Source organism: Pelodiscus sinensis, chromosome 14 (genome assembly GCF_052426305.1).
Source record: "Pelodiscus sinensis isolate ZL-2025 chromosome 14, ASM5242630v1, whole genome shotgun sequence".
NCBI classification, from domain to species: domain Eukaryota; kingdom Metazoa; phylum Chordata; order Testudines; family Trionychidae; genus Pelodiscus; species Pelodiscus sinensis.
The window spans coordinates 43,021,696-43,034,918 of NC_143065.1; the positions used below are offsets into that span (position 1 = coordinate 43,021,696).

The 13,223-nt window shown below is 43.9% G+C and overlaps 1 protein-coding gene and 1 long non-coding RNA gene across 7 annotated transcripts in view; one reads left to right on the forward strand and one right to left on the reverse strand.

Annotated features, from left to right (window-relative positions):
* IQCH (IQ motif containing H) overlaps positions 1-3,617 on the forward strand; it is a 136,417-nt gene extending 132,800 nt beyond the window's left edge. For all 5 annotated transcript variants that reach the window (XM_075896862.2, XM_089782088.1, XM_089782089.1 and 2 more), the window contains one exon: positions 1,898-3,617. In XM_075896862.2, the coding sequence (XP_075752977.2) occupies positions 1,898-1,999 (102 nt within the window). In that variant the 3' untranslated portion in view covers positions 2,000-3,617. The remainder of the gene's footprint in view (positions 1-1,897) is intronic.
* LOC142818284 (uncharacterized) lies at positions 2,441-12,337 on the reverse strand. 2 transcript variants are annotated; one of them, XR_012895685.2, is made up of 3 exons: positions 11,746-12,337; positions 10,011-10,076; positions 2,441-2,567 (listed from the first exon to the last, which is right to left on the reverse strand). It is a non-coding gene; the product is annotated as an uncharacterized LOC142818284 (long non-coding RNA). The 2 variants fall into 2 exon arrangements; XR_012895683.2 differs by lacking the exon at positions 2,441-2,567 and adding an exon at positions 4,295-4,430.
* Between the last annotated feature and the right edge of the window lie 886 nt (positions 12,338-13,223).

Sequence of the window (13,223 nt, forward strand, 5' to 3'; positions counted from 1 at the left end):
GCACACATGGCCAACCTCAGGGAGGGCCGTCCTACTCCTGCACCCGCATGGCTGCGAGGCACCACCCGCTCCTGCAGGCAGTGATGCCAGGTGCAGGCATGGGTTGGGGATGTTGGGATTGCCACACAGCTTCAGGCCTCTCAGCAACCTGCGGGAACCCCAACTGTGGCCTGACACTTGGCTGTGCTGCTTGGTCCTAGGGTGTGTGTGGGGGGCAGGATGGTGGCCTGCACACCTTCTGGGTTCCAGGGAGGCCGTGGCTGCTGGCCAGGCCACACCATGCCTTACTGAGACACACACGAGCATCCTCTGACCCTAGGACAGGCACTGACTGCTGAGAAGGAGGAGGGCAGGCCCTCTCAGGGAAAGTGTGAGCAAGCATGACTGACGACTTTTCTCTTTTGTCCTCCACAGCTGGACCCGCTGACCAGGAGGGGAGTGCCACACCTGCCCCACCACCTAGGTGGCTACAGGGAACTCGTCGGGACTGGTGCCCGTATTTGGACCTGGTGTGCCAGCACACCTCGGTCCTGCAAAGGATGCAGGACGCAATGAACCAGAGAATAGAGGCAGAGGCAGCATGGCACAGGCGCTTGCTGGACAAGTTTGTCCAGCAGCACACTGAGATTTGTGCTGCTATCCGGGAGGCCGTGGCCTTCCCCGGTCCTGTTCCTGATCCTCCTGCTCAGCCTGCCTCTCCCCCAGCCCCAGGTACAGCCCCACCTCCTGCCCAGCCCCCATGCATGGCCGTCTGCGAGAAGGCCTCCGCAGCCAAAGTGCCAGGGGCTTTTCATCAAGGCAGCACCCTCAGGCCTGAGCCTCCTTCCCCCCTTCCAGGCTGACATTCCCCCTTCCTACCTGTGAGAGTCACTGAAGGGAAGCACTATACTTTGTTTACAAACACTTTATTTTTCTGAACAAGAGAGTATTTTATTTTTTCAAAAAACCAACAGTGAAATAAACTGTAAATATTTTTTCACCAACACCTGTCTCTGTTGTCAGTGTGTGATGAATGCGTACAATGTGTGAATGTGGGGCCAGGAGGGCTTTTGGGCATGCGGCAATCCCACAATTGGAAGGCCCTGGGGAAAATCATCAGGCTCCTTGGGAGAATTGCTCCCTCAGGGCTTCTCGAATGCGCAATCCTAGCTGGTGGGCTTGCCGGATGGCAGCTGTCCGGGGCTGCTCAAAGTGCCTCCCCTCCACATCAGCCCGTGTCCCCCACACAGGGAAGAAGGCCTCCCCTTTCCTCTCCACTAGATTATGCAGCACACAGCATGCAGCTACCACATTGGGGATGTTGTGTTCCCCCATGTCCAGCCGAATGAGCAGGCATCTAAATCTGCCCTTCAGATGGCCAAAGGCGCACTCCACCTGGAAGCGAGCCCAATTCAGGCGGGAGTTAGAGTTCCCTGCTCGCATCCAGGTGTCGTGAACAGCTTCATGAGCCAGGCATAAGGGGGTTCGCTGTGTCGGCCATGATGCACGTAGGCATCTGCACATCCCCGACTGCATAGTTCCTCTTCGGAAATAATGCCCCAGCCTGTGGTACAGGTATGAGTTCCGGTGGTATATGCGGGCATCATGTGCCTGGCCTGACCACCTGACATAAATGTCTGTGAATTGTCCCTGGTGGTCGACCAGGGCCTGCAGCACCATTGAAAAGTAGCCCTTTCTATTAATATACTGTGCTGCTTGATGGGGTAGTGCACGGATCGGGATGTGAGTCCCGTCGAGTGCTCCACCACAGATCAGAAAATCCAGCCCACTGGTGCATTCTGTTAAATAACACAGGTTACTTCTGGGAGGAAAAATGCAAACAGCTGAAAAAAATGTTGGGGACTTCATTTCAGTATAACATCCATGAAATGACTTGCACTCTTTCAATCTATTACAGATAGCAGTTCAAGATATTGAAGCAATTCTGGGAATTACAGCAGAAAACAAACTGAAATTTGAAGAGGAGGAATCCTCCAAACATGATGCTCCCCAAAAGTAGTTGACTGAAATTTTAAAACTTTTCTTTAAGCCTTTTGGAATAACTCAGGAATCCAGGAAAGAAATAATTTATGTGTCTATTCATAACTGAATTAATATTAGTTTAGACTAGACATTTTAATGATCACTGAGTGAGCTTAAATTATTAGTAAAACAGTAACTAAAATATCCTTGGTTATGCAAAAGGAAATCTTGGCGAACAACAGAGGAACAAAATCAACATTGCCCATTTTAATGTACATGTCTACTAATGTTATATTATGAATCCTGGAGTACAGCATGGATTTCTCAAATTCTATTCATAGAGTTGTAGTTTAAAAAGTCAGATGGCACCATAATGATCTTCTAGTCTGACCTGCGTAGCATAGACCATGGAATTTCACCAAATGATTAGGCATCTCTTTTAGACCTGAACTGTCTTGATGTAGAGACTGCAAGTGGCAAAGAATCCACCACATGCCTCAGTAAATTACTCCAACAGTTAATGATCCCCACTGTTAAAAATCTGTGTCTTATTTCTAGTCTGAATCTATCAGCTTCAGCTTTCAGCGGTGGGCTCTTGTTATGGCCTGCAAAATTAAAGAGTACTCTGCTGTGAGAATTCTCTCCATGGAGAAAGTTATAAACTGCATTCAAGACCTATCTTAAATTTCTTTTGCATAAACTCAATAGATTGGGCTTCTTCAATCTCCCACTGCAAGGTTGGTTCTCTGGCCCTCAGTTCTATTTTGTAACTCTTTTCTGAACCCTTTCTAATTCCTCAACATCTTTTTTGAAGTTTGGATATGAGATCCAGACACAGTATTCTAATAATAATCTTATTAATGCTATATACAGTGGTCATATCACTTTCTTACCTATATTTCTGCTTATACATACATCCAAGGGTCTCGTCTATACTCTAGCCACCACATTACACTAGGAGCTCATGTTCAGTTGGGTTATCCATCATGACCCCGAAGTCCCTTTCAGAGTTACTGCTTTCCAAAATAAGTCGCCCATCCTGGGAGCATTTCCTAGACAAAATATCTTACATTTGGCTACACTGAAATGCATGTTCAGGTGGGCCCATTTTATTGAGACACCCCAGTTGCTCAGTAATGCTAACCATCTTGTATTGCTGTTTAACACTCCACCAGTTTTTGTATCCACTGCTGATTTAACCAGCAGTGATTTTATACTTTGTTCCAGATCATAGAAAATTATGATATACAGCATTGGTCCAAGAACTGATCCCACTATAAACAACCCCACTGGATTCCTCATTTACAATTGCTTTTTTATAGCAGTCAGCTACTTTTGAACCTTTCTAATATGTTCTACATTGATTTTGTAATAATGCTAACTTCTTAATCAAAATTGTGTGGTATTAACTTAAATGCTATGTAGCAATCTACGTATATTACACAAGCACAGTTACCTTTGTCAACCAAATTTGTGATCTCATAAAAAAATTGTTTGACAAGATCTTATCTCCATAAAACCATGTTGATTATTTACATATGCTACCATCTTTTAATTCTTTATTGACTGTATCCCGTATCAGCCTTTCAGTGAGTTTGCCCAGGATCCATGTCAAGCTAACTATAACCCAGGTCAGTACATATAACCTTTTAAAATATCAACACCTTCACTTTTTTCAGCCTTCTGGAATTTCTTTGGCTTTCCAGATTTGTTAAATTACAACGTTTCCCTCTCTTTCTTTTTGAGAGAGAATCTTTTGCTGCCCCCATTTGTACATTGTGAAAATAAGGTTTTGAACACTGAGAAATTGTTTGTGTAAGTAATTTATATATAGATGCTAAAAGGTCACTTTTTCTTTCCTATGTGTTTCTTAGCATCAGATTACGTGCCGTTTGCTGTCTTCAGAGCAGACGGGCAATGGACGGGGAAAACCTGTCTCCCTATCCAAGGCTGTAATATTTGCCTTGCTGGCAGATTATGCTCTTGTTTTAAAAGTTAGTTTATTTTCTCCTGCAGGTTGACTGTATTATCTCCTGAAAATGCCAAGTCCTACCACCCTAAAAGTTAAAAATCTCAAATTGAAAAAATTCCCCATGGAGTTACTCTGAATAGTGCCTGCCTTTTTCAAAGACCGGTTTAGCTGAAATACTGCAGTGCTATTCATGAGCCACAGATCGGCTAACTCAGTACGTAAACTTCTGATCTGCCTCTACGTTCTCCACAGTGATTGAAGAAATACAAATAGAAGTGAGATACTTTATATGATTTGTTGATTTATTCTTCAAATAAAATATAAATGTATGTATTTTAAACTTGTCCAGGTCTTTTTGTTGTGTAATCTCAGTAAATTCTCCATTCTGGAGAAACCACCAGCAGGCTTTTCTACTGTGGAATTCAGCCAACAATCATCCTTTCTAGAAGCCTTTGTTTTGCTGCAGTTGGAAGAGAGATCGTCAGGATCCTTGCCTCTGAAAGATGCAGTAGAGATCTTGCACTTGCAAGAAGTCCATTGCCAAAAGACTTAACTACTAAACAGCATTATTAATTAATTTTAAAACAAAGACAATGGATATAGTCACTTTTTGTTCTCTCACTGAGGTGCTGAAAATAAGTAAACTACCTTTCTGACTATGCAACCAAGATACATGCTATATTCTACCCTAACCTTAACAAGAGACTTCCTGGATTTCTGACCTAACCCTAGCGCTCCACTGGTCTTTACCAACAGAGGGGGGGAAATCACTTTGCAGATATCAACTTGGGAATTAACTAGTTTCCTAAGGCTCAAGAAGAATCAAGCCCTGATTCATGCCAGAACAACATACGGTCTGAGAGGCTCATTAGTTCACTGGCACTCAGTAGACTGCAGTGTCCTAGGAGTAAATGAAATCCTCTGCCTCTTTGTCTTTGTTCTGTTCTGACAAAAGAAAACTGTACCTGTTTTTGCTCAGCACAAGCGATCTGAAAGTTCCCACGGTGAGAGTTATTTCTCAGCGTGTACAAGTGTGAAATGTATTTGGAGGGAAAAGTTTTTAATTACTATTAGCACTTCTGAGCTTCGAGTTGATGGCAGGATTGAAATTGCTTTACTATCTCTCACATTCAACTCTCATGCTGCTGGTGCCAAAATGTCAATTCCCAGTAAAGTAAAACTCCAATTGTCCGGCATCCAGTGGTCCGGCACTCCTGATAGTCCGGCACCAACTGGAACCCGGAAGTGCTCCGGCCAGCCAAACAATTGGAGCTGCTCTTTCCCCGGCTTCCCCAAGTCCGCTGCTGGTCAGTTTCAGCAGCGGTGGACTTGGGGAAGCCCTGGGGCAGAGCATCCCAGCGGCTCTGCCCCCGGCTTCCCCAAGTCCACTGCTGTTGAAACTGACCAGCGGTGGACTTGGGGAAGCTGAGGGCAGAGCCGCTGGGGTGCTACCGCGTTGGTCCCGCAGCGCCGCCCTCTCCCACGCTGTGCAGTTCCTTGCTGACCCTCTCCCCCCCACCCAGACCTCTCATAGCTCCCCTTCCGGTACTCCGGCATATCTGATAATCCCCCTGGGTCCTAAAGGTGCCGGATTATTGGAAGTTTACTGTAATATGGCTGTTAAACTAAAATGCCAATTTTCAATTGAAAAAAATAATTTCCAAATATATATATTTCAGTATTATGTACTCATGCTCTCACCACTACATTCTCTTCTCTTTTGCCAGAGGAAAATAGGATCCCTTGAATAGACATATCTTAAATTTGTGGAGCCAGGATGATCCAGATCTAGGGTGGCAGGACAAATAGAATGTGGGATGGGGCTCACGTCTGGACAGATATCAGTAGCAAAGAAATGGTTCAGGGTCAGTTACTTTTCAGAAGCTGCAACAAGATACAACAGTGGAAGGGTAGTTGGGCTCCACAGCGGCTCTGCAGTCCTCCCCACATTATCAACTAGTTGATGGAAATTCCTGATTAGCTGATTAAACACAATTTAACATCCATACTGTGGTTCAGTGTTCATCAGAAGACAACACAGGATTGTTTTAGAGACTAGGAGTTGCCCTTGGAGTTCAATTGCTGAATGTATAGGTAGTTCAAATAAAGTTTGGAGCTTTTGATTGGTCAGTGCCACATAGTGAAGAAGAGTATGCTAATTTGACATGCCATTGCAGCCAATATAGTCCAATTCTATATTATGCCTTGTCCTAAGAGAAAATAAGGGACTGATCACAGAACTAAAAGTTAATGGTAGCTTAGATACAAGTGATAGTGATGATCACATTTACCTTGTGCTTCAGGCCTTAGAACATGCTGTGGTTTTCAGCACATTTTGGGCTACCCACATTCACTATGGCTCCAAACAAAGAATAAGGCTTTAATAGGGCCAATTTCATACAGATGAGAAGAAGAATTTAATCAGAAAAATATGACATCTGGGTATCTTTAAGAAAACGTCACTAGACATCCAAAAATTCACAATTCCACAACTGAGGAACAAGAAGACTGTGCTGGTAAAAAAAAAAAAAAAAAAAAAATCTTGTCCCACGGGAAAATGAAGTAAGAGAGAGATGGCAAAAAGGAAAAATGGATAGTAATGAATATAAATCAGAAGTTAGGAACTGTAAAAAAACTAATAAAGGAAGCCAAGGAATAGCTAGTAGATTTAAGGAAAATAAAACGGAATTTTTAAAAATATATAAGGAACTAAAGAAATCCTGACAATGTTATTGGTTCATACTAGATGGAAATGGTAAATGATGATAATGATGCAGAGACAGCAGAGATATTCAACAGCTTCAGATAACTTTAATCCAAGAGTCTTAAACGAACTGGTTGCAGAGATCACTGAACTATTAATATTGATATTTCAATAATTCTTAGAGCACTGGGGAAGTTCCAGAAGACTGGCAGTCTTTAAAGGAGTAAGTGGGGTGAGCCAGATAATTATAAGGCTCTTAGCCAGATTACAACCCTGGGCAAGATAATGGAGGGAGTGATCCAAGACTCTATTAATAATAAAGGAGGGTAAAATAATGCCAATCAAGAGGGGTTTATGGAAAATAGATCCTATCAAACTAACTTGATATTTTTTCCGATGAGCTTACAAGTTTGGTGGATAAAAGTAATAGTGTTGAAGTATACTCTTAAATTTCTATGGGTATTTGGTGGCACAGGGCATTTTAATTTGAAAAAATAGAATGATATAAAATCAACACCGCACACGTTAAACAGATTAAAACTAGCTAATGGAAAGATTTCAAATGGGGAACTGTCATTAAGCAGGTCGGCTTTCAGTGGGAATCCCAAGAGGTCCATTCTTGGCGCTATGCTTTGACTTGGAGGAAAACAAAATCATCCCTGAAAAAGTTTGCAGATGACACAAACATTGAGGGTGGTGGTAAATAATGAAGATAGGTCACTGATTCAGAGCACTTTGGATTCCTTGGTAAACTGAGTGCAAGCAAAATGTGTCTTAATATTGGTGTAAGTACATTTGGAAACAAAGAATGTACAGGACGGGGAACTGAAAGATTTGGGGGAGGGGGTCTTCGTGGATAAATATCTCCCAGTGTGATGCTATGGCCAAAAGAGCTAATGTGACAGTAGGATGCATACGCAGGAATTGTGAGCAGAAGCAGAGAGGTGATTTTTACCTCTGTATTTGACAATGGTGCAACCACTGCTGGAATACTGTGTCTAGTTCTGGTATGCCAAGAAGGGTTGTGATAAATTTGAGAGAAAAACCACGAGAATAATTAAAAGACAGGAAAACATACCATACGGTGAGACATTAAAGAAGCTCAATCTATATAGCTTAATAACTAGAAGGTTAAGGGTAGACTTGATTAGAGTTTATTAGTTAGTACTTACATGGGGAACAAATATTTAATAATGGGCTCTTCTGTCTAACACAATCCAATGTCTCTAATTTAAAGCTGGACAAATTCAGACTGGAAATAAATCATATTTGTTTAACAATGAGCATAATTAAACAATGGAACAATTTAATAAGAATCATAGTAGATTCTCCATCAATGACCATTTTTAAATGTAGATTGGATGCTTTCTCAAAGCACATACTTTAGGAATGGTTTTGGGGAAGTTTTATGGCCTATGCTAGACAGTAGATCAAATTAGATTATCACAGTGAGCCCTTCTAGTATTAAAAATCATGCAAATTCAACAAGTGTTTCAAAACTTAAATATTTTAGTTGGAGGAATCTTATTGTGTATGGGACTGCTGGACAGAAGTGCCAACTAAACAGTATAATTCATGTGCTCACAGTTAGATATATGTTTTAAGTATTTTAATTTAATTCCTGAAAGATGATTTGATATGAAATGTGAAGTACTTGAAATAATGGTACTGAATGGAATAAACTGGGAGCTTACATTTTATTTAATAAGATCTAACCCCCCTTATTGATTACACTAACATATTGGTGTCTCTCCTTGGCAATAATTGTGGTCTAATGATTAGGGCAAGACACTGAGAGTTAGGACTTCAAAATTTGAATGCTGTCTCTACAGACTTGTATAACCTGGAACAAGTAATTTAAACTGTCTCCCTCAGACTTCAATTCTGCAGTAACATACACACACACACACACACCTAACTTTAAGGATGTAAAAGACTAGTCGACTATCTGATAAGCATTTGCTTATCGGATAGTATTTTGACTAGTCGATTTCCCCTCCCACCCGCCCCCTTTGCTGCCTCTATAAGATTCAGGCAGCAAGGAAGGGGAGGGGCGCCTGTGTGCCTTTCAAAGGGGCAGCCGTGGAGCCGGGATCAGTTGGGGACCTCCAGGGCTGCCCTTTTAAAATGCCGCCTCTGTGGCAATTCAAAGGGGCAGCTGCCATGGAGCCTGGGGTCAACTGGGTTGTCCCTAGCTGACCCTGGGCTCCAGGGAAGTGCCACACAGAACCCGGGGTCAGCTGGGGAGTCCCCAGCTGAGCCCGGGCTCCCAGCGGCATGCAGTGTAGCATGAAGCCTGAAGTCAGCGGGGGACTGTAAGTCCCCCGCTGACCCCGGGCTCCATGGCTTTGAAATGCACAAGAGCCCCTGTTGGGGACTCCTATGCATTTCAAAGTAGGCACCCGTATAGCAGGGGCTCTTGTACATTTCAAAGGAGGAATGCGGAGGTGCCTATCGACTAGTCAATGGAAATTCCATCGACTAGTTGACTAGTCAATTAACCACATTCTGACATCCTTACCTAACTTTACATGTTATGAGTAATCCCATTATAACTGTGACAATTCATGATGTGTAAAGTTACCACATGTGTAAGTTTATGTAGGATCAGGGCTTCCATTTTCTTAACTATAAAACACAGAGAGTATGACACACATACTAAGGTTGTGAGATTTCATTAACATCTGCAAGGCAGTTTTTGATAATTTCTTGCACTTTTATACCTTTTTAAAAATTAAAGTATCATGGAATGTCTTCCTATTGTTTTGTGGATATGCAGGTACTTTTCTTCAGCAAGACTTTCATAATGAAACAAATTTATTTTTCATTGTAATAGCCTGACTCATGGTTATGAGCTTCTATTACACTTGGGGAAGGACTCTATCGCTTACAGATTTTAAGCTGATAGTTTCTGGAATATTGTGTACATGATGAAAAGCATCAAAACAAAACTATTCTATTTTCAAATGTATAGATTTTTTTAAAAAAATCTTCTGCTATTATATAGCAAGATCCAAAGCAAATTACTACAAAATTACAGCCCAGTAAGTTGTACACAAAGTGAATCACTTAAACTAAGGATCGTTTATAGTCTGTTGTCTTCCATCTTCGCCCCAGCAGTCCCAAAGACTCTTTGAGATACTAGTAGCATGTCACTTTTCAAGAAATGGCTTTGAAACAGCAATTAATAAGAGCACAGTACCCTTCACAAAATAGAAACCTCAATATATAAAGCATAAACTATCCAGCCAATATTATTATACAGCAGCACTGCTGTCAAGATGGTTTGTTCTTCCTCAATGAATGACAGATGGACGCCCAAAAATACTCAACTTTTTATCCTAAACTCATTGTAATTAAATATATACATACCAAGCCATGATCCTTTGCATTTGTGAGGGTCTGAGACTCTTTGGAAATGCAGGTGCTTTTCTCTCGCTGTATACAGTGTGAAAAGACATAAACAGCTATAAATGCATTCACCAGTTTAATGAGAGGCTACAGGATTATTAAAAGGCTGCAGGTTTATTTTGTTCCTTTCCATGCATTTTCTAAGGAAGTGCAAATGCAGGCATTTAAATTAATGAGTGCAAAGTATCTTGAAACTCTGAACTAATACAGTTTAAAAATTCAAAGTAATTATTTTCTAATACATTCAATAGATTTCAGTCCAGCATTAATTTCAAATGTAACCACCGAATGACCATGAACTGTAATAGCACAAATAGTGCTGTTGGTTGGAGTATGATACATTAGTCCAATCCTGCATTTCAATGAACCTCAGCATCAGGTTCCACTTTCTTTTTATCCTGTCATCGTTACTGCTAATAAAGAAAGATATTAAAGCTAACTATATGCTCTATTAATTATAGGAAGGTGAACTTGAGTCAAATTTGTTACTGACAATGATTAATAATTACTGGTTCTGCTACATAGTCATGTAGTGCATTACAGTAAATAAACAGGGTACATTGTTGGATAGTAATTGATTAATTAGCACATTCATACTGCACAGCTCAATGGCCTAAGATTGCTGAGTTTGAGATATTGCTCATAATTATTAAAAAAAGAAATCTGTTCCCATTTTTCAGTTTACTCTTCTGTACAGTCATTTTGTTTCAAACAGAATGTTTAATGGTTCAAAACCTTAGGTTTTGTTTAGATATATTACAGATTTTTTAATTGTGATTTTAAAGTAAAGTATTCTTCTTCCAATGGCTTTAAAATATTCAATCCAATTTTAACTACAGATATTGCTGTCAAACTTCACTAAACAATATCAGTGAGTTTATATAATGTGGCCTACATAAAATTTCTTCCTCACACTCGGATTAATCTGTTTCATCCTCCAATTGCAACATGTGCCAAGAAGAAACCATAGGGTGGCTTCTTCAATGTGCAGAATATACACCATAAAAAGTTAACAATTAGTAGCTTGATAGCCATGGAGCCCTGAATGGGCCTATGTCTGCACTACAGAGTTTTTCCATGATACCTCTGGTATCCCGGAAAAACTGTGCCACGTCCAGGGAACGCGTCCACTTTTTCAGATCAGTTTCTGAAAAAGCAGGCGAGTACTTTCGGAAGCTGTGTATTCCTGATTTTATGAGGAATAAGGACTCCTCCGAAAGAGGAGGTTTTTCCCACATTTGGCCCTGTACAGAATTGTATTAACTCCACTAACATCAGGATGCCATACAGACGGACCAAATGTTGGAAAAGCCTCTTCCAAAAAAAGAATTGGAAAAAGGTACACAAATTGCGGTTTGCAATTTGCGTACCTTTTTCCGAAAAAGAACTGCAGTGTTGATATAGGTTTTGTAAGTTAATAATATTAATGCAGTTTCTCATTACTATCTATTGTTTTGTCTGTCTTAAACAGGGAAATGACAAAGGGCATAGAGGTGTGTAATTTCCATTTAGTTTCTGAAGATTTTTATTGTGACTTCCTATAGCAGTATCTCACAATAACCCAGCAGCAGCCCAGGTTGCTTTTCTTCAGTCGTATTTCTCATGATCTCACCCTCTCAATTCCACTGTTTCCAGCACGGGACCTGTTTTCCTCACAAGGACGGTGCAGACTCATGGACTCTCCTGGGTAACCTACCATTATCTCTATCCTTAAAGATCCATATGATCAGGAGACTCCACAATCTCATCCAGTATCTCTGGGGGACTCCATCATCCTTTCTGGAGTTCCTTGTAATCAGGAACCTGCCCATCAGAGGGCCAGTGAATTGTATTAACGGGCCGGTGAATTGTATTAACTCCACCAACATCAGGGTGCCGATAGCCCAGCTCCATCAATGCCAGAGACAGGTCTCCCCCTCAGCCCTGCCTGCCACCGTAGCATGCCTCCCCCAGAGCATCCCCTGATCCCACCTGCCATCTCCCACATACCACCTCTGCCCTCACCTGACCTGCACTCTGGGCAGCAGGCTGCTATCCCATGCCCCCTGCACTCCCTCCCCGCCTGGCTGTAAAGTAGTGGGGCCAACAACAAGCTGACTGCTGTGTCTGCAGAGGGAGGAGGGCAGGAAGCGCATGGCAGCCCCCACCCCCTTGAAAGTATCTCAGAGAAGATTCTTTTTGGGGGCTTGGGTGAGTGCCAGGAGGAATCCTCCTCCTCTCTGGTCCCAGTCCCAGGAGCAACCTGCCTCCTACAACTCAAAGTTCGAGCTCCTCATCCCTAGCCCAGACTCACGTGAGCCTGACCCCCCAGCCACATCCTTCACCCCACCCCTCGGCCCCCACCCCACCAGCCTGGAGCCCTTCATGCACCTCAAACCCCTCATCTCCAGCCCAGAGCTCCTGCCTCACCCCAAAGCCCTCCTTTCTAGTCCACAGTCCCCGCAAACCCCAAATCTCCAGCCCAGAGCCCATGACGCACCCTAAACCCCTCACCCCAGCCTCTCATCCCCAGGCCAGAGCCCCCCAGGCCAGAGCTTCAAACCATCCCCACGCCTGCAGGGAAGAGGGGCAGCACTGGGACCGGTCCTGGGCACCGCCTGAAATGATACAAACGTGCTGCCCTTGACCCCAAGTGGCCCCCCAGCAGCCTCCTGAGGGCCCCCCCATACCAGGACCCCCGGCATCCCCTTCAGGCCCCCCCATACCGGGACCCCCTCCCGGGCCCCCCATACCGGGACCCCCCTCAGAGCCCCCCCATACCGGGACCCCCAGCATCCCCCTCAGGGCCCCCCATACCGGGACCCCCTCCCCCCCCATCCCCCTCCCCCTCAGGCTGGGACCCCCTCAGCCCCCCATCCCCCTCAGGGCCCCCCCATACCCCCCAGGGGCCCCCCCACCCCCCCCTCAGAGCCCCCCCATACCGGGACCCCCAGCATCCCCCTCAGGGCCCCCCCATACCGGGACCCCCCTCAGAGCCCCCTCATACCGGGACCCCCAGCATCCCCCTCAGGGCCCCCCCATACCGGGACCCCCAGCATCCCCCTCAGGCCCCCCCATACCGGGACCCCCTCAGGGCCCCCCCATACCGGGACCCCCCTCAGAGCCCCCCCATACCGGGACCCCCAGCATCCCCCTCAGGGCCCCCCCATACCGGGACCCCCAGCATCCCCCTCA